General features: G+C 68.0%; 1 protein-coding gene across 1 annotated transcript in view; it reads left to right on the top strand.

The window, feature by feature from the left end:
• CACNA1A (calcium voltage-gated channel subunit alpha1 A) overlaps nucleotides 1–19,678 on the top strand; it is a 32,240-nt gene extending 12,562 nt beyond the window's left edge. The window contains 33 exon segments of the mRNA XM_030006378.2: nucleotides 257–991; nucleotides 1,177–1,344; nucleotides 1,346–1,539; nucleotides 1,635–1,776; nucleotides 1,869–1,998; nucleotides 2,371–2,430; nucleotides 2,509–2,615; nucleotides 4,069–4,168; nucleotides 4,268–4,428; nucleotides 4,497–4,637; nucleotides 4,728–4,929; nucleotides 5,025–5,189; nucleotides 5,468–5,578; nucleotides 5,813–5,896; nucleotides 5,985–6,101; nucleotides 6,236–6,301; nucleotides 6,387–6,487; nucleotides 7,317–7,467; nucleotides 7,545–7,672; nucleotides 8,535–8,631; nucleotides 10,921–11,026; nucleotides 11,797–11,904; nucleotides 11,972–12,072; nucleotides 12,616–12,719; nucleotides 12,810–12,948; nucleotides 13,205–13,315; nucleotides 14,183–14,218; nucleotides 15,541–15,736; nucleotides 16,299–16,384; nucleotides 16,386–16,451; nucleotides 16,453–16,551; nucleotides 17,206–17,216; nucleotides 19,555–19,678. Of these exon segments, the coding sequence (XP_029862238.1) occupies nucleotides 257–991; nucleotides 1,177–1,344; nucleotides 1,346–1,539; nucleotides 1,635–1,776; nucleotides 1,869–1,998; nucleotides 2,371–2,430; nucleotides 2,509–2,615; nucleotides 4,069–4,168; nucleotides 4,268–4,428; nucleotides 4,497–4,637; nucleotides 4,728–4,929; nucleotides 5,025–5,189; nucleotides 5,468–5,578; nucleotides 5,813–5,896; nucleotides 5,985–6,101; nucleotides 6,236–6,301; nucleotides 6,387–6,487; nucleotides 7,317–7,467; nucleotides 7,545–7,672; nucleotides 8,535–8,631; nucleotides 10,921–11,026; nucleotides 11,797–11,904; nucleotides 11,972–12,072; nucleotides 12,616–12,719; nucleotides 12,810–12,948; nucleotides 13,205–13,315; nucleotides 14,183–14,218; nucleotides 15,541–15,736; nucleotides 16,299–16,384; nucleotides 16,386–16,451; nucleotides 16,453–16,551; nucleotides 17,206–17,216; nucleotides 19,555–19,570 (4,339 nt within the window). The 3' untranslated portion in view covers nucleotides 19,571–19,678.
• The last annotated feature ends 654 nt before the right edge of the window (nucleotides 19,679–20,332 follow it).

The raw sequence follows: 20,332 nt of genomic DNA, 5'->3' as shown, positions 1-20,332 counted from the left end.
CAGCCCCAGCTCCGTCCCTGGCCCCAGCTCCATCCCAGCTGCCATCCCCAGCTCCATCCTTGTCTCCATCCCCAGCTCCATCCCTGCCTCCATCCTGACTCCTTCCCCGGACCCATCCTCAGCTCCATCCCAGCTCCATCCCACCTCCATCCTGGCTCCATCCTCAGCTCCATCCCATCTCCATCGCATCTCCACTCCGGCTCCGTCCTGGCACACCTCAGGCTCCCCCGACGCGGGCTGTGCCTCCCCGCTGCAGGAAGGAGCAGCAGAAGAACCAGAAGTCCTCGAAGTCGGTGTGGGAGCAGCGGACGAGCGAGCTGCGGAAGCAGAACCTGCTGGCCAGCCGGGAGGCCCTCTACAGCGAGCTGGACCCCGAGGAGCGCTGGAAGGTGCCCTACGCCCGCCACCTGCGCCCCGACATGAAGACCCACCTGGACCGGCCGCTGGTGGTGGACCCCCAGGAGAACCGCAACAACAACACCAACAAGACGCGCCCCGGCGAGCCGCCGATAGAGCCACGCTTCGGCCAGCCCCGTGCCGAGGAGCTCCGCCGGCAGCCGCGCTACCCCGACCCCGGCGGCCCCCGCCCCGTGGAACCCCCCGGCCCCGACAGCCGACGGCCCCGCAGCAGCAGCCGTGAGCCCGAGCGGGACCCCAGCCAGGAACGCGCCTACGCCGACGCCGAGCGCCTCAAAGCCCTCGAGCGCCGGCACCGGCCGGGCGGCAGCCGGGACGGCCGCGCTGGCTCACCCCAACCCGAGCGCGAGCACCGGCGGCACCGGGCACACCGGCGGGTGGCCGAGGAGGGCGAGGAGGGTGGGCGGCCAGAGCGGCGGCCACGGCACCGGGAGGGCGGCCGGCCGGTGCGGGGCGAGGGGGACGGGGAGCACGGGGATGGCGAGCGACGCCGGCGGCATCGGCACGCCGCGCCGGCCGGCTACGACGCCGAGGGCAAGCGGGACGACAAGGAGAGGCGGCACCGGCGGCGGAGGTGAGTAGGGTGGGCAGGACCCCCTGGGGCTGGTGGGACCCCCCGCCCCGGGACCGGGGAGCTCCTCTGGCTCCCAGGAGTACCCAAATCCCCTCTGGCATTCCCGGCTCAGCGCCTGATGTGGGAGCTGTGCCGGGGGTGCCAGGGGGTCCCCGCTGAGCCCCCTCCCCTCTGCCTCCCCCCAGGGAGAACCAGGTCCCCGGGGTGCCGGCGGGCCCCACGCTCTCCACCACCCGCCCCATCCAGCAGGACGTGGGGCGCCGGGAGCCCCCCGTCGCGGAGGACATCGACAACATGAAGAACAACAAACTGGCCACCGCTGAGCCCCCCGCGCCCCCACCCGTGGGCAACCACACCGCCTGCCCCACCGGGGCCCCCCTGCGCCGGCCCCCCCGCCACCCCCAACCCCCCCCCCGAAAACAGCCTGGTGGTCACCAACCCCGGCCCCCACAACAACCCCACCAAGGTGGGGGGGAAGCCGGAGCACACGGCCGTGGACATCCCACCCCCCCTCCCGCCGCCGCCCCCCACCAACGCCCTGGTCCAAGGTAGGGGACCCCCCCCCCAAGGTCTGGGGGATGTGGGGGATGCAGGGCGTCCGGGGGGGGGCGGTGCGGGGGCCGTGATGCCGCCGCTCTCGCAGTGAACAGGAACGCCAACCCCGAGCCGCTGCCCCGCAAGGAGGAGGAGGAGGAGAAGAAGGAGGAAGGCGACGATCAGGAGGAGAACGGCCCCAAGCCCATGGTGCCCTACAGCTCCATGTTCATCCTCTCCACCACCAACCCGTGAGCACCGCGGGGGGACTGGGGGGGTCCTGGGGGTGCCCGTTGCTCACCCCTCCCTCACTGTCCCTCTTCCACTCCCCGCCCCCCCCCAGGTTCCGCCGGCTGTGCCACTACATCGTCAACCTGCGGTACTTTGAGATGTGCATCCTGATGGTCATCGCCATGAGCAGCATCGCCCTGGCCGCCGAGGACCCCGTGCAGCCCAACGCCCCCCGCAACAACGTGAGCCCCCAGCCCCCCTGCCCGCCCCGCAGCTGGGCACAGAGGGACCCCCGGGTGCTGTCGGGGGGGGGGGGGGTGGGGCTGAGCCCCCTCCTCACAGTGCTGCTTTGCAGGGTGAGGCACCCCCAAAACAGCAACTGGGGCTGTGCCAAAATGGGGTGTCCCCCCCGCCCCTTGTCCTGCCACTGAGACCCTGCCCATGGCCCCAGGGTGCCGGGGTGTCCTACAGCCATGGAGTGCTGGGGCCGTCCTGGGGTGCCAGGGGGTCCCAGGGTGCCAGGGGGGTCCCACAGCCCCATGGTGCTGGGAGATACCGGGGGGTCCCAGGGGACCCCAGGCATCTCCCCCCACCCCACCTCCTCCCCCCTCCAGGTCTTGCGCTACTTTGACTACGTCTTCACGGGTGTCTTTACCTTTGAGATGGTGATCAAGGTGAGCGGGGGGGGGGGTCCGCGGGGCGGGGGCCCCCCCCCGGCACCCCCTCACCCCCCCACCTTGCCCCCCCCGCAGATGGTGGATTTGGGGCTGGTGCTTCACCAAGGTGCCTATTTCCGGGACCTGTGGAACATCCTGGACTTCATCGTGGTCAGCGGGGCGCTGGTGGCCTTCGCCTTCACGTGAGTCCCCCCTCGGGGACACGGGGGGGTCTTGGGGGCATCCTGGGGGGTCCCGGGAGGGGTGGGCACACCTGGGTCCCCCCCGTGCTCGGGGGACAGCAGTGGCACCAGGGAGGGGCACAGGGGGGTGGTGGGGAGGGGATGGAGGTGGTGGGGTCTCGCCTCTCCCAGTGCTTCCTAGTGGGGCTGTCCCAGTCCCCCCACCCCGGCCCTGCTGGGGTCCATCCCGTGGCCCCACAGCCGCTCGCTGCCCACCCGCCACGTCCGCTGCCCGGCTGTCCGCGCTCTGCTGTGTCGCTTGACGTCCGTCCTCGGCCGCTTGCCACCGTGCTGTGTCGTCCTGTCACCGTCCCAGTGTCCCCGCGCCCTGGCAGCACCGCCCCGGTGTCCCCGGGCAGGATCAGGCCCCGGTGCCGAGCAGCCGCCCCAGTGCGGAATCCCCAGAGCAGTGAACAGGCCTGCAGTAAACCCTAAATAAAGATGAGGAATCTGCTAGCAAAGGATGAATAGCCTCTTAGTAAGGGATGAGTAACCTAGAAAGGGATGAGGAATCTCCTAGAAATGGATGAGCACCCCCTGAGTAACTGAGCATGCCTCAAATGATTGAGCATCCTTAAAGCAAAGGGTGAGCATCCTCCAAGTAAAGGGTGAGCATCCCCCAAGTAACTGAGCATCACCCAAAAAAGGGTGAACATCCCCTGAGTGATTGAGCATCCCCCGAGTAAAAGATAAGCATCCCCTGAGTAACTGAGCATCCCCCCAAATAAAGGGTGAGCATCCCCTGAGTGACTGAGCATCCTTAAAGTAAAGCATGAGCATCCCCCACGTAAAGGATGAGCACCCCCCCCAAGTAACTGAGTATCCTTAAAGTGAGGGGTGAGCATCCCCCACGTAACTGAGCATCCCCCCAGGTAATGGGTGAGTAAGCCTGGAGCAGACCCCAATTACCTCCCGGGAAGCCGGGATCCCCCCGTGGCTCCCCCAGGCTCCCAGTGGGAAGTGGCCGGGGGGGCGCGGGCGCGGGGCGGGGGCCGGGCTCTCACCGTGCCTTGTCTCTCCCCTTCCTCTGCCACCGGCCACAGGAGCAGCTCACGGTAAAGTCTTTCTGCCTTCGTCTCCTGCCCCGTCTCCGTCCTCGTGCTCTCCTCGTGCTCATGGTCGTGCCTCGCTCCCCCCTCAACCCTACAGCCCTCCTTGCACACCCCCCCCCAAAAGCAGCCTCAGGGATGGGGCCGTGGGAAACACACCAGGCTGTCCCTGGCGTGTGATGAGTGCAGGGGGTCTCAGCCTCGAGCTCTGCCCTGTGCCGGGCAGCCGCTGCCCACTTGGCCGGGGAGGGGACTGTCACCGCCGGAGAAAGGAGGGGGTGGGACAACCCACGGTCCTGCCGGGATGCCAGGGCACCCCGAGCCGCCATGCCGGCGGCCCCACGTCTTCCCCATCCCCCCCACAGCGGCAGCAGCAAGGGGAAGGACATCAACACCATCAAGTCCCTCCGCGTCCTCCGCGTCCTCCGGCCCCTGAAGACCATCAAGAGGCTGCCCAAGCTCAAGGTGGGCGAGGGGGCGGATGGGGAGAGGGATTCGCTCCCCACCCCGGGTGCTGGGGGGGTCCTGGCTGGCACCGACCCCCTCCCTGGTCCCTGTCCCCAGGCCGTCTTCGACTGCGTGGTGAACTCCCTGAAGAACGTCCTCAACATCCTCATCGTCTACATGCTCTTCATGTTCATCTTCGCCGTGGTGGCTGTCCAGCTCTTCAAGGGCAAGTTCTTCTACTGCACCGATGAGTCCAAGGAGTTCGAGAAGGACTGCAGGTATGGCCCGGCCGGGCGGGGGTCTACCGCCGCCCCCCACCCCGTCCCACCGCCCCCTCCCCTCCCAGGGGGGAATACTTGGTCTACGAGAAGGACAATGAGGTGAAGGCGCAGAAGCGGGAGTGGAAGAAGTACGAGTTTCACTATGACAACGTGCTCTGGGCGCTGCTCACCCTCTTCACTGTCTCCACCGGCGAGGGATGGCCACAGTAAGGGCGTGGAGATGGGTGGGGGAATGCGGGGACAGGGTGGGGGGACACTGGGACCCCCATCCCGTCCCTGCACTTGTCCCACCACAGGGTCCTCAAGCACTCGGTGGATGCCACCTACGAGAACCAGGGCCCAAGCCCCGGCTACCGCATGGAGATGTCCATCTTCTACGTGGTCTACTTCGTGGTCTTCCCCTTCTTCTTTGTCAACATCTTCGTGGCCTTGATCATCATCACCTTCCAGGAGCAGGGGGACAAGATGATGGAGGAGTACAGCCTGGAGAAGAACGAGGTGCTGCCTCCGGGCCCCTCCCTCCTTGACACCTTTTGGGGATCCCCCGGCCGGGCTGGGGGTCAGTGATGCCTGCCCTGTCCCCCACCCCACAGAGAGCCTGCATCGACTTCGCCATCAGTGCCAAGCCCCTGACGCGGCACATGCCGCAGAACCGGCAGAGCTTCCAGTACCGCATGTGGCAGTTCGTGGTGTCGCCGCCCTTCGAGTACACCATCATGGCCATGATTGCCCTCAACACCATTGTCCTCATGATGAAGGTCGGTGGGGAGCGGGCTTGGGGGTCCCGGGGAGCCCCTCTGGGTCTGTCCCATCCCTATCCCTTGGGGGCTGTGCTCAGCCTGTTTGCGTCCCCTTGGTCCTGTCCCCTGGGGTTTGTCCTTCTCCCCTGGCACCTCTCCTGCCCCCCTGGGACTTGTCCCTGTCCCCCTGGATCCATCCCTGTGCCCGTGGATCCATCTTACCCTCACGGGATGCACCCCTGTCCCCCTGGGACCTGTCCCTGTCCCCATCCCCATCCTCCATGCTATCACCCCAGTTCTATGACGCCTCGGATGCCTACGAGAACGTGCTGAAGATGTTCAACAATGTCTTCACTTCCCTCTTCTCCCTTGAGTGTCTCCTGAAGATCATGGCCTTCGGTGTGCTGGTACGTGCCGCTGCATGCCGGGGACGGGGACCACAGGGGACACACATCCAGCCCCGGGGCATCCTGCACCGTACCAGCAGGTTCCCGGGAGCTGGTGCATGGGTAATTGCGGGATCCTGGTGCATGGGTACCCATGGGATCTGGGGAGCTGGTGCACGGGTACTCGTGGGATCCCGGGAGCCGGCGTGCTGGCAGCGCCGCTGCCCCGTGTCCCTCGTCCCCTTCCCTTCACAGAATTACTTCCGTGACGCCTGGAACATCTTCGACTTTGTCACGGTCCTGGGGAGCATCACGGACATCCTGGTGACAGAGTTCGGGGTAGGTGGGAGCCACCGCATCCCCCCAACCCCGCGGCCCCAGCGCCGGGCTCCGCTCCCCTCCCCGCTCACCCCTCGTGTCCCCCCAGAACAACTTCATCAACCTCAGCTTCCTGCGGCTCTTCCGGGCTGCGCGGCTCATCAAGCTGCTGCGCCAGGGCTACACCATCCGCATCCTGCTCTGGACCTTCGTCCAGTCCTTCAAGGTGCTGCCCGATGCCCCCCCAAAACCTGCGTTCCCCCCCCCCAGCCGCCCCCACCCAGGGGCTGGCAGCCCAACCCGCGCCGGGGGGCCGCATCCAGCCCCGGCATGGCGTGACCGGCCCCGCTCTGCCCCCAGGCTCTGCCCTACGTCTGCCTGCTCATCGCCATGCTCTTCTTCATCTACGCCATCATCGGGATGCAGGTGAGAGCCCCCGGCCCCCCCCCGCCCACCCAGCACCCTGCCCCAGCCCCCTGCCACCCCTGAGCCATCCCGGCCCCCCCCCCAGGTCTTCGGCAACATTGGCATTGAGGAGGAGGATGACGAGTCGGCCATCACCCAGCACAACAACTTCCGCACCTTCTTCCAGGCCCTCATGCTCCTCTTCCGGTGAGTCCCCCGGCACGGTCCCGATGCCACCAGTGGTACCCAGTGCCATGCTGGCATGTTCCCCCAGCACGGTCCCGATGCCACCAGTGGTACCCAGTGCCATGCTGGCATGTCCCCCCAGCACGGTCCCGATGCCACCAGTGGTACCCAGTGCCATGCTGGCATGTCCCCCCAGCACGGTCCCGATGCCACCAGTGGTACCCAGTGCCATGCTGGCATGTCCCCCCAGCACGGTCCCGATGCCACCAGTGGTACCCAGTGCCATGCTGGCATGTCCCCCCAGCACGGTCCCGGTGCCACCAGTGGTACCCAGTGCCATACCGGCACGTCCCCCCAGCACAGGTCCCGATGCCACCAGTGGTACCCAGTGCCATACCTGGCACGTCCCCCCAGCACGGTCCCGATGCCACCAGTGGTACCCAGTGCCATACCGGCACGTCCCCCCAGCACGGTCCCGGTGCCACCAGTGGTACCCAGTGCCATACCGGCACGTCCCCCCAGCACGGTCCCGGTGCCACCAGTGGTACCCAGTGCCATACCGGCACGTCCTCCCAGCACGGTCCCGATGCCACCAGTGGTACCCAGTGCCATACCGGCACGTCCTCCCAGCACGGTCCCGATGCCACCAGTGGTACCCAGTGCCACGCTGGCGTGTTCCCCCGGCATGGTCCCGTTCTCACCCAGGGTTCCCCGTGCCATGCCAGCGTGTACCCCAAGCACAGTCCCATCACCCTCCAGTGGTACCCAGTGCCGTGCTGGTGTGGCCCCACTGCCGGGCCCCTTCCCTGGCTGCGGTCACCCAGCAGCGTCCCCCCCCCCTCTGCCGCAGGAGCGCCACGGGGGAGGCCTGGCATGAGATCATGCTGTCCTGCCTCAGCGGGAAGCCCTGCGACCAGAACTCGGGCATCAAGGAGGACGAGTGCGGCAACGAGTTCGCCTACTTCTACTTTGTCTCCTTCATCTTCCTCTGCTCCTTCCTGGTGAGCCCCGGGAGGTGTAGGGGGGACCCCAGCCCGCCCACCCCCACCCTGACACCCCTCCTCCCATGCCCCCCCAGATGCTGAACCTCTTTGTCGCTGTCATCATGGACAACTTTGAGTACCTGACGCGCGACTCCTCCATCCTGGGCCCCCACCACCTGGATGAGTACGTCCGCGTCTGGGCTGAGTACGACCCTGCCGCCTGGTAAGGACCCCCCCCGGGGCAGGGGCGGGGGGGCAGGGGGTCACCCCAGACGCCTGGGTCCCCTCTCAGCGCCGGGGGCACAGCGGCTCCCGGGGGCTTGGCTGGCCAGACAGTCTCCCCCCCCCTCCAGCCATGCAGCAGGGTCTGAGGGGGTGCAGCAAGTGCCCGAGAGCCCCCCCCCCGGGTCCTCTGGGGCCAGTGGCCCTGGTGTATCACAGAGGTGTCTCCTGGGACCGTCCCCCCCAAGGGGGTGTCCCCAGGGGCTGTCCCCCGGGTCTGCTGTTCCCACACAGCCATGGGGGGGCCTAGCCCCCCCCCCCAGCACGGAGCCGATTAACCTGTCCTCTCTCAATTGTAGGTGCTCGGCCGCCGGATTTCTCCCTCTTGCCCCCGCCCTGACCCCCAGCCCCCAGCACCGGGCAAAGGGACACCAGCTCGACCCAGGGGGTCCCTGGGGGTTCTGCCGGGTGCTGGAGGGTCCCCACCATTTCCCGGGGGGGTGTCTCTGCTTTGTCCCAGGGTTCAGGATGTCCCATGATGTCCTGGGGGCTCCCTGGCTGCTCTTGGGGTGTCCTGTGATGCTCTACCAGGTCCTCAGTGGGCTGGACTGGTCCGTACTGGGATCAGCAGGGATGGAGCCAGGGGAGCTCCAGCTCTCCCCACAACCACCCTGCACCCCCCCATCCCCATTGCAGCCAAGCAGCCGCAACCCCCCTCAGCACGGGGGGGAGTCCTGTCCCCCAACCCCATCCTCTCTCCCCCTGTCCCAGGGTCCGTGCCTCAGTTTCCCCAGCCCCTCGGCGCGTCCGCGGTCGTGCGTGTCTCCGGCGTCCGCACTAACCCCCCTGTATTCTTCTTGCAGTGGCCGCATTCATTATAAGGATATGTACAGTTTATTACGCGTAATATCTCCCCCATTGGGCTTAGGCAAGAAATGCCCTCATAGGGTTGCTTGCAAGGTTTGACTTACACTAAAAACCTGCTGAGCATCAACGGAATGAATGTTGCTTATGGTTTCTCGGATATATATATGATATCTATATATATATATATACACAGACACGTCCCGCACCCCCGGGGCCGGCCCCAGCCCCCGGCGCGCCGCATGGAGCCCCCCCCGTCCCTGCCCAGCTCTGCTTGCTGCGCCCCGCGGCCCCCGGCCAGCACGGCCGGACCCCGCCTCCAGCGCCGCGGGGCTGCATGGGCACCGGCCATCGCCTTCCTCCCCTCCTCCTCCTCCTCCTCCACGGGGCCCCGGGCTGCGGCCGGCCGGGTTTAAACCTCTTTTTTTTTTTTCATTTTTTTTTTTTTATTTTTTTTCTCCGCGTCTCTCTGTCTCTCTTGCCTCTTTTTTGTCCTTTTTCTGTCCGATGTCTCTTCCTTCTTGTTCTCTCCGCTCCCAGGGGCCGGCTGACTTTCATGGACATGTATGAAATGCTGAGACATATGTCCCCGCCCCTGGGTTTAGGCAAGAAATGCCCACCCCGTGTTGCTTATAAGGTAGAATAACTCTTCCCACCAGAACGAAGCCCCCTCAAAGCCGTGCCGGTTCCCAGCGGCGGCACCGACTCAGCCCGGCCGATGCTTCTCGGCCTCTTTTTTTTTTTTTTTTTTTTTGGTTGGTTTTTTTTGGTTTTTTTGTTGGTTTTCTCCTCCTGCGGCGAGCCCTGACCGGCGCGGCGGCCGCCGGCCCCGCTGAGCCTCCGCGCGTCCCCCAGGACGGGCTGGGTAAGATCCGCCGCCCGAGGAGCGTGTGCCCCCCGCCACCTCCCTGCCTGCCACAGGCTGGAGGCTCAGGGCTGGACCCCCCAGAGCCCCTATTTGGGGACACCCATTGGGCTCAGCCAGCCCCCCAGAGCCCCTATTTGGGGACACCCATTGGGCTCAGCCAGCCCCCCAGAGCCCCTATTTGGGGATGCCCATTGGGCTCAGCCAGCCCCCCCCAGGAGCCCCTATTTGGGGACGCCCATTGGGCTCAGCCAGCCCCCCCAGAGCCCCTATTTGGGGACGCCCATTGGGCTCGCCAGCCCCCCCAGAGCCCCTATTTGGGGACACCCATTGGGCTCAGCCAGCCCCCCCAGAGCCCCTATTTGGGGACACCCATTAGGCTCAGCCAGCCCCCCCAGAGCCCCTATTTGGGGACACCCATTGGGCTCAGCCAGCCCCCCCAGGAGCCCCTATTTGGGGACGCCCATTGGGCTCAGCCAGCCCCCCCAGGAGCCCCTATTTGGGGAACCCCCATGGGGTTCAGCCAGCCCCCCCGTATTGGGGGTCCCCTGTGGGGCTCAAGGCTGCCTTGTCCAGAGCCCCCATTTTTAGGGACCCCCCCCTCTATGGGGCTCACCCTGCCCACCCAGAGGAGCCTCTGCTCAGGCCCCCCCCCGGGGCCCACCCTCACCCCCCTCTTCCCTGTCCCTGCAGCCTCTCCCCCCCCCACTCTCCCTCTCTCCATCCCACCTCTGCCCGCCGCCTCCTCTCCTGGCAGTGAGTCCCCCCTGCCCAGCCCCCCCGGCTGCTGCACGGCCCGTGCCCCCCCCCCCCAGCCATGGGGGCTATGGGTGCTCGGGAGCTGCATCGTGGGGTGCGGGGGGACCTGGGCACGGGGGGGGGGTGGTGGTGGGGTGTGGGGACCCTGCGTCTCCGTGCCTCAGTTTCCCCATTGGCATTGCTCGCTCCCTGTCCTGCTGCTCTGCACCCCCCCAAATCCTCCCCCACGGGGCTGCATGGGGGGGGGCGTCCCTGCCCTTTTTGGGGGGGGGGAACCTTCCACCACCTGCTTGGCACTGGGAGCTGGGGAGGGTGTGGGGCACCGTGGGGCTGAGGCCTGGCAAACTCATAGCTTCTCCTCCCACCCCCCAGCCCAGGCACGTCTCCCTGCACCCCCCCCACCCTGAGGATGCCGGTTTGCACCCAGAGAAGCCCCTGGCCGTCCCCCCATCCCCGGAGCGGAGCCGGGAATGAGTCGGCCCCCTCCCTGCTGCATGTGCTGCCTGCTGCATGTGCTGCCCGCCCGGACCCCGGGGTCCCGCTTGGCCGTGCCATGCCCCCCACCCCGGGCATCTCACGGGGGTCCGGGGGCCGCGGCCTGGGGAGAAGGCGGAGGGCCAGGGGGGGCTCGGGGAGGGCGATGGGGTGCGTGCCTCAGTTTCCCCGGCGGCTTAGGGGCGGCCCCCGCCTTCTCGCCAGCCCCCGGGCGCGGTGGGAGGGGGCCGTGGCTGATGCCCCCACTGCTCTGCTCGGCCCCGCAGCGGCTGCTCCGCATGGACCTGCCGGTGGCCGACGACAACACGGTGCACTTCAACTCCACCCTCATGGCCCTGATCCGCACCGCCCTCGACATCAAGATTGCCAAAGGCAAGGGGGGGACGGGGGGGGGGGGGGGACGGAGACCCTGGCAGGAGGGGGAGCAGAGTCCTCAAGGGGATGGGGATGGGGACTCTGGGGGCACGGCAGCTTTGGGGGGGACAGGGACCCTGAGCAGTTGGGTACCAGGTCCCTGGGGACCAGGATGCTGGATGGATGGGGACAAGGATGGGGCCTCGGGGGGTACGGGGATCCTGGAGGGATGGGGACAAGGACGGGGACTCAGGGGGTACGGGGATCCTGGAGGGATGGGGACAAGGACGGGGACTCAGGGGGTACGGGGATCCTGGAGGGATGGGGACAAGGACAGGGACTCGGGGGGTACGGGGATCCTGGAGGGATGGGGACAAGGACAGGGACTCGGGGGGTATGGGGATCCTGGAGGGATGGGGACAAGGATGGAGACTCAGGGGGTACAGGGATCCTGTAGATTTGGAATGAAGACCTGGAGGGGACAGAGACCCTGGGGGCATGGGGATGGGGGGTCTCTTGGGTGACAAGGACAGGGATGGGATCCCTGGGCATGGAGGGGAAAAGAACTAGGAGCCCAGGGATGGAGGTCCCTGGGGAATGGGGGAAAAGGGTGACATCAGGGGACAGGGGGTCCAAGGGGGACAGGGTCCATAGGGCAGTGGCAGGGCAGAACTGTCCCTGGGGGGGGGACAGGGAGGTCCCCATGGGGTAGGTGAGGGGAGGGGGTGGCTAGGGGACAGGGACAGGTGGTCCCCGAGGGGACAGGGCGCTCAGCCCTCTATCCGCAGGGGGAGCCGACAAGCAGCAGATGGACGCGGAGCTCCGCAAGGAGATGATTGCCATCTGGCCCAACCTCTCCCCCAAAAACCTGGACCTGCTCGTCACCCCCCACAAGTGTAAGGGACCGTCCCCATCCCCACCCCCACCCCCATCCGCGTCCCCCCTCATCCTCTGTGCCCACAGCCACCGACCTGACGGTGGGGAAGATCTACGCCGCGATGATGATCATGGAGTACTACCGGCAGAGCAAAGCCAAGAAGCTGCAGGCCATGCGGGAGGAGCAGGTGGGGCCAGCACGAGCACCCCAAACCCGTCCCCTCCCCGTGGCCCTGCAGTGTCCCCATCCCAGCTCTGTCCATTCCCCATGTCCCACCAGGGTCTCATCCCAGCCCCATCCTGTCCTCTGCTACCTCCTGCATCCCCATCCCAGTCTTGTCCCCTTCCCAAGTCCCTCCCATGTCCCCATCCCCATGTCCCTATCCCATCCCCAAGCATCCCTCCAGTGACCCTATTCCAGCTCTGTCCCCTCCTCTGCCACCTCTGGCATCCCCATCCCAGCCGTGTCCCCTTCCCATGTCTCTCTAGTGTCCCCATCCCCATCTCCAAGTGTCCCAGCTCCATCCCATCTTCCTGTCCCCAACCCCAAGCATCCCTCCAGTGTCTCCATCCCAGCTCTGTCCCCTTCCCAAGGCCCTCCTGTGTCCCCATCCCCTCCCCATGTCCTCATCCCATCCCTTACTGTCCCAGCTCTGTCCCCTCCCTGTGTCCCCGCATCCCAGCCCCGTACAACCCGTGCCGTGTCCCCAGCCCCTCTCCTGTCCCCGCAGAACCGGACGCCGCTGATGTTCCAGCGCATGGAGCCGCCATCCCCCACGCAGGAGGGAACCCCGGGGCCGGACACGGTGCCCACGGCTGAGCCGGGCACGGGGCTGTAAGTGCCACAGGCCCCCTCCTGCCACTGCCTGGTGCAGAGAAGCCAGGAGGGGGCTGATCCGCCTGTGTGTGTGTCCCCCCCCCCCAGGGCCACACGTGACGGAGGACTGAAGGAGAGTCAGTCCTGGGTCACCCAGCGTGCCCAGGAGATGTTCCAGAAAACGGGGACCTGGAGCCCCGAGCGGGGACACCCCGAGGATGTCCCCAACAGCCGCCCCAACTCCCAGGTGAGGGGCTGTGCCACCCCGGGGTTCCCCAAGCCCTGGCCAGCCCCACGTCCCTCTGGCCCCTGTGTCCCTGGGGGTCCCCTGAGCCCCATCTCCCCCATGCCCATCTGTTCCCCATGTCCCCTGGTGCTTGCCCCCTCCTCCAAACTCTGCATTGCACCCCGCTGTGCCTGGGTGGGGGGATGTCCCTGGTTTCGGTGCCACCCGCCCCCCTCGTGCCTCAGTTTCCCCCCGCTGACCCCCCCGTCCCCTGCAGTTGGTGGAGATGCGCGAGATGGCGAAGGACGGCTATTCCGACAGTGACTACCTGCCCATGGAGGGGCACGGCCGCGCCGCCTCCATGCCACGGCTCCCTGCTGAAAACCAGGTGAGGGGACCCCTTCCGGGGTGCCACCGGGCACGGCCACAGCCCCACCGCCTGCACCGGACAGGGGGCACTTGGCACAGCCATCCCTGTCCCCCCGGGGACACCAGAGACTGTCCTCAGGCTCGGCAGCACGACCCCATTGCCCCCCCTACAGCCCCCTCCCACACTGCTGTGGCCACTTATGCTTTAATGGGGGGGTTGGGGGGGTGGCTTTTGGGGGGCTGGGACGCCTGGTCTGTGCTGTGGTGGCCGAGGGCAGTGTGGTCCTGGTGGGGTGTGACCCTGCTGATGTGCCCAATGGCAGGAGCAGCGTCCTGTGTCCCCCCCAAATGGCTGCAGCTGCTGGGCTGGGGGCTTCGGGGGGGGGGGGGGCATGAGCATGGTGGCAGCAGGCAGGGGGCTGATGGGGAGCATGAAGCTGGGGAGAAGTGCCACCTCCCCCTGGTCAGAGCCGCGGCTGTGGGGCAGCCAGGTGGCCACCGGTCCCCGTGCGGGGACTCTCCTGCATCTGCTCCAGCGCAGAGTCAAGCCTGTCCCGGCACAGTTCCCCCCACCAGCAGCCGTGAAGTGGGGGGGACCACGGCCACCCTGGTCCCTGATGACATGGATTGGCGTCCTCTGTGCCGGCAGGCGCCACCGGCTTTGGGGTTGTCACCCCCTCCGCATGCCCAGGGCTGGGTACAGGGATGCTCTGGCTGCTCTGCTCATTGCTGCTGCTGCTCGCCCAGCCGGTGCTTGGCTCCGTGCAGGGTGACCCCGGTCCCGCTCTGCCCCGGCCCCCCCACCCCGTCCCTGCTGGCCCCGTGTTTACTCTGGTCTCTCTCTCTCTCCCGGCTCTGCGGGCACCGCCTGGGCTGGCTCTAGCAGAGGAGGAAGGTCCGACCCCGAGGGAATAACCTCAGTGTAGGTACCGGCGGGCCCCACCAGAGCCCCCCGCTCTGCCTGCTCCTTCCCTGGCCCCCTACCCTGTACAGCTGCCCCGCCACCTCTGCCTCCATCCCTCCTTCCATCCCTCCATCACTGCTCTTATCTTGCTGTCCCCTGCTCCAGCCGTCTCTGTCCCACCAGCTTCTGGTCTTCATCACTCTCACTGCTGCATCCCTTCCTGCATCCCTGCAGCCCTTCCTCCCTGCATCCCTTCCTGCATCCTTGCATCCCTTCCTCCCTGCGTCCCTCCCTACATCCCTCCCTCCCTCCCTGCATCCCTTGCTGCTTCCCTCCATTCCTCCCTCCCTCCAACTTTCCATTGCACCATCCGTCCCTCTATCCCACCTTTATTCATTCCTCCGTCCTCTGTCCCTCCATCCTTCCAGCCCACTCTCCCTCCCTCCTGGTCTCTCTCTGTCCTGTCTATCCAGGGACACCCACTCACCAGCCAGCTCCTGACTCTTCCCCGTCTGTCCATCCGTTCCCAGTCCCTGTCCCCTGCTCTGTGTCCCCCTCTTGTCCCTCCCCTCTGTGTCCCATCCCCTGGGCCACCTGGACCCTCGTTGTGCCATGTCCCAGCACCAGTGTGGCCAGTGAGGAGCAGCGTACCCGTCCCCCTGTCCCTGTCCCAGTCCTCCTTCTCCCCCCCAGTGACCGGCGATGCTCAGGGGTCCCCGGCGGCAGCGGCGCAGCTCAATGGTTAGAGCAGCGGGGGGGCAGGGGGGGATCTGTCCCAGGGGGCTCAGATGCTGCACCGGAGCGTGTCGGTCCCCAGGACCATGGGGATCCGGTGGCGGGGGACGTCGTGTCCCTCCCAGCATGGAGCACAGCAGGTCGGCACCCACCGAGGCTAGAAGCCGTGGGGACAGCGGGTGGCCCGGCAGGGCACGGCTCCGGTGGCCGCAGGGACGGCTCTAGCGGGAGGTGTGGGGACACCGGTCCTGTCCGCAGGAGCAGATTCTGCATCCACGGGAAGAGGGGAGCAGGGCTGGAGGGATGGAGCTGGGGGGGGGCTACGGCTGAGGGATGGGTCAGGCTGGGAGGGGACTCGGACGTACCGACAGACAGATGGATGGATGGATGGATGGGTAGATGAGAGGATGCATGGACGGATGGACAGGTGGGTGGGTGGATGGATGGATGGACGGACAGGTAGCTGGAGGGATGAAGAGATACAAGTGGGCCAGCGCACGCAGGTAACTCTTCCCTCGAGCCCCCCACCCCGCCGCAGGAGCCGGCCCCCCACCCCCATCTGCCGGGGCTCCCACTGACCGTCTTTGCTCTGCTCTCGCCCGCAGACCATCTCGGACGCCAGCCCCATGAAGCGCTCGGCCTCTATGCTGGGCCACCCGCGCGCCCGGGGCATCCGGCTGGATGACTACTCGCTGGAGCGCGTCATCCCCGAGGACGGCCAGCGGCATCACCAGCGCCGGCGGGAACGGAGCCACCGCACCTCCGAGCGCTCCCTCAGCCGCTACACTGACGTGGACACAGGTGGGACCCCATGGTCCCCCCACAGTCCCCCCATCTCCACCATCCCCAGGGGCACCCTGCACCTCCTGCCCAGGCGTCCTGTGGGTCTCGCCATCTCCTCCTGCCCTGGGTGTCCCCAAGGCCACCCTCTCCCTCTGATGGGTCACCTTCATCTCCTGACCCAGCTGTCCCCAAGGCCTCCATCTCTTCTCCTGCCACCGATGTCCCCTGGGCCACCCCACCTCCTCCACCAGGTCCCCATCTCCTGCTTCCCACGTCCCCTGGACCACTCCACCTCCGCCACCAGTTCTCCATCTCCTCCTGCATCCTCTGTCCTCTGGGCCACCCCGTCTCCTCCACTGGGTCCCCATCTCCAGCCCTTGGTGTCCCCTGGGCCACTCCAGCTCCACCACCTGGTCCCCATCTCCTCCACCCTACGTCCCCTGGGACACCCCATCTCCTCCACCAAGCCCCCACATCCTTCCACCTTGGGTGTCCCCTGGTCCACCCCATCCCTGCCACCCCATCCCCACATCCCCCCGCCCAGGCTGTCCCCCCCATCACCCCCCCTCATCCCCCACAGGGCTGGGCACGGACCTCAGCGTCACGACGCAGTCGGGCGACCTCCCACCCAAGGAGCGGGACCCGGAGCGGGGCCGCGCCAAGGACCCGCAAACACCGGCACCACCACCACCACCACCACCACCACCACCACGGCCCCGGGGACAAGGAGCGCTGCCCCCCCCGAGCGGCACGACTATGGGCGGCCCCGCTCCCGTGACCGCCGCTGGTCCCGCTCCCCCAGTGAGGGCCGGGAGCACGCGGCCCCCCGGCAGGTGGGTGCCAGCCTCCGCTCCCCCCTCCGCCTCTAGGCACCGCGATGGAGCGTGGGGACCCCCCCTGCCCATGGGGGGGCAAGGGCTGCCTCCCCCCAGGCCGGGTCCCCGGCGGCCTCTGGCTTGGGGTTCAACCAAAGACCCGCCCCATCCCCGGGATACCCCCCACCCACCGGTGCTGGCCAGGCTACCGGGGGCATTGGGACCCCCCCCAGGGTCCATGGCTGCTTGGGTGAGGTGGGGGGTCCCCAGCCCACCCTCCCTCACTCATTCTGCCTACCCCAGTTTATACTGGTGGCATCCAGGAGCCCAGTTACACCAGCAGAGCCTCCCCAGTACCCCGCCTTGGGGGTCCAGCCCCGCCAGGAGGGGCAGCACCCAGAGGGAGGGTGATGGAGGAGGGGGACACGGCGCCACCCCTCGAGGGGATCTGGGGGTGCAAGGGGGGGGGTGGCGGTCAGCCGCGGTGACGCTTCAACCCCTCCGGATGCCCCCCAACCCCCTTTCCGCTCTCGGCCCCCCCTGCCCATCCCTGCCCGCACAGAGCCACCTCGCTTGGCCCCCCCGGTGCCCCCAGCTGCTTGGGGGGGGGCCTGCCTTGATTCACCTCTCTGTTTCCCCATCGCTGTGCTTTGGCTGCGCTGTCACGGCGAGGGGTGGCCCAGGTAAGCGGTTCGGGGCCCCCCACCGTCTGCTCCGGCCCCCCCAGGCTCCGGCGACCCCCTCGGCCACGCTGGAAAGTTTGGAACGAAGCTGCCCCCCCTCCCGGCCCCCACCCGCGCACCCCCGGCGAGGGGCATCGGACCCGGCTGGTCCCTGCGTGGGGACGTGGCCCCAAGAGGAGTCTCTTTGCTGCCCTGGGCTGTTTTGGGGTGACCCCCCCCCCCATCTCCAGCCCTGCTGCACCCCCTTAGTCCTGGAGGAGTCATGCCTCCAGATGGGGCAGGAGCAGGACCACATTGCTTCCCCTGGCCCAGACTTGGGGTGCAGGGACCCCCCCACAGCCCTGCTTTGGGGTGCACAGCCCCACATGCCCAAACTTGGGGTGCAGGGACCCCCCCCCACAGCCCTGCTTTAGGGTTCACAGCCCCATGTGCCCAGGGTTGGGGTGCAGGGACACCCCCCCACACACACAGCCCTGCTTTGGGGTGCATGGCTGCACTAATTGCATCGGGGCCTCAGCCCTTCCAGTCAGGTTTGGGGGCACCCCATTAGTCTTGGGGGGGGGGGGCAGCACAGTCCCTACACTAAGGTTTGGGGGTGCACAGGCCCCCTCCAGCCCTGGGCTGGGGCATGCAGCCCTGCTAGGGTGATGGCACTGGGGTACATGGCCCTGCACCCCAGGATAGGTGCTGGGGTCCTCACCACCTCGGGGGCGGGGGGGCATGGACCCCCCCCCGCCCCCCCGCTAGGCACCCAAAGGCCTGGATCAGGGTGACCATCCCCTGCACCCTCCAGCCAGGCATTGGGGGGCACCATCCCCACAGCCCCAGATTGGGGTGTGTTGGTCCCCACTGGTCCCAGACTGGGGTGCACAGACCCTGAACCCCAGGTCCCTGCAGGTAATGGATTGGGGGGTCACGGTCCCCCCACTCCAGGCTCCCCCCAGGTAACAGACTGGCATGCTCCCCTCCCTGCAGGTCCCACATTGGGGTGCACGGTCCCCAGACCCCAGGTCCCCCAGGTAACAGTTTGGGGTGCAGGGTCCCCTAACCCCCTCAGGCCAACTTTTCCAAACTTCTCCAGCCCCCCCCCCCCCCCCCCCATCTCTCCTGGCTGAACTGCGACCCCCCCCCCCCCCCCCAGCTTTTGTTCCTTTTGCCTTGCAAGTGGCTTTGGGGGGACCCGGCAGCCCCCTCCCTCCCTCCCCCTCTGGCCCCCTCCCTCCCTCCCTGCACCCCTCTGGCCCCCCCAGCCCGCAGCCGAATCCAGCCGCCCCGCCCCCCCCCAGCCTCTTCTCACTTCTCTTCCCCTCTGCTCTCTCGTTTGTTTTTTCTCCCCCCCCCCCCTCGTTGTGTCCTTGCTGCTTTTCTCTGGGCCCCCCCCCGTCCCCCCATTCCCGCCTGGGCCCCCCATGTCTGCATGGCCTGTTGGCTGTGATGCCCCCCGTGGCTGTAACCCCCACCCTGTCTGTGATTGCTCGTGGCTGTGACGCCCCCACGCAATGGCCCCCTATGTCTCTGCTTGTGTCTGTGTCCCCCAACCCCCTCTCTCTGTCCCTCGTGCCCCCCTCCATGTCACCTGCCTCTCCCCATACCTGTGATCCCATGTCCGTGGCCCCCCATGTCCACCCCCCTGGGTCCCCTTTGTCCATGTCTGTCTCCCCCCCCCCCCCCCCCCGGCCACTCTCTCCCATGTCTGTCCCATGTCTATGTCCCCTGTGTCCGTGTCCCTGGTCCCAATCCCTTCCCACCCATGCCCCGTCATGTCCCTCGTGTTGTCCTCGTGTCTGTGTCCACCCCCGTGTCCTTTCCCTTGTCCCCCATGTCCATGCCCCCTGCGTCCCCCGTGTCCACCCCCATGTCCTTTCCTGTCCCCCGTGTCCATCCTCCTCATGTCCACATCCCTCGTGTTGTCCATGTCTGTGCCCTGTGTCCTTTCCTCTGTCCCCCACGTTCACCCCCCCGTGTGTGTTGTCCCTCTCCGTGCCCTGTGTCCTTTCGCTTGTCCATGTCCATCCCCCTATGTCCTTTCCCTTGTGTCCCCCATGTCCCCCGTGTCCCCTATGTCCATGTCCCCTGTGTCTGCATCCCCCGTGTCCATCCTCCCCATGTCCACGTCCTACGTGTCGTCCGTGCCCTTTCCCTTGTCCCCTATGTCCATGCCTCCTGTGTCCGCGTCCCTCGTGTTCTCCTCGCGTCCCCCCGTGCCCAACGCTCCGTGTCCTCTCCCCCGTCCCCCATGTCCGCGTCCCCCGTGTCCCCCCCCCCGTCCACGCCCCCCCCCCCCCCCCGCCGTGCCCACCCCCCCGCCGTGATCCCCGGTGTCTCGGTGTTGCTGTAGGGCAGTAGTTCGGTGAGCGGCAGCCCGGTGCTCTCCACCTCGGGGACCAGCACGCCCCGCCGCGCCCGCCGCCAGCTCCCGCCGACCCCCGCCACGCCGCGGCCGCACGTCTCCTACTCCCCCGCCGCCCGACGACCCCCGCCCGCCGCGCCGCCCCCCGCCCGCGGGCCCCGCCGCCCGCCGCCCCCCGCCGCCGCCGCCGCCCCCGCCTCGCCCCGCGCCGCCCGCCCCGTCGCCCGTTGGACCGACGCCCCCCGCGGACCCCGAGACCCGGAGCCGCCGCTCGACGGACGCGTCCCCCGGGCCCCCCGGGCCGCTGGCGGCGGTGGCGGGGGGGGCCCGGGCCCCTCGCCCCCCCGGCCCGGCCGGCGGCTGCCTAACGGCTACTACCCGGGACACGGCGCCGGGAAGGGGCGGCCCGGCCTCCGCGACCCTTACAGCGAGACGGACGATGACTGCTGCTAGCGGCGCCTCCGACGACCTATCGCGACAGGGCGCCGTCGCGACCGGCGCCGCGACATGTCGCGGCGGGGGGGGGGACGGACGCCACCCCGCCACCCCACCACTACCACCAACCCCCCCCCCCCCCCCGCCCGCTCCCGGGGCTATGGATGAGTTTTATCATCTGGAGGAGCCGCCGCCGCCGCGGGGGGCGGCCCCGGGGACCCCCTCCCCACGCCCCCCCAGCCCCGCACGGCCGCGGCGCCCCGGGCCGGGAGGAGCCGCCGGGGCGGGAACGGGCCGCGGGAAGCGGGAAGCGGAGCCCGGAGAGGCTCCA

The sequence above is a fragment of the Aquila chrysaetos genome, unplaced genomic scaffold (assembly GCF_900496995.4).
Source record: "Aquila chrysaetos chrysaetos unplaced genomic scaffold, bAquChr1.4, whole genome shotgun sequence".
Taxonomy (NCBI): Eukaryota; Metazoa; Chordata; class Aves; order Accipitriformes; family Accipitridae; genus Aquila; species Aquila chrysaetos.
The sequence above is the reverse complement of the archived record's forward strand: the minus strand, read 5'-3'. Positions and strand labels throughout refer to the sequence as shown.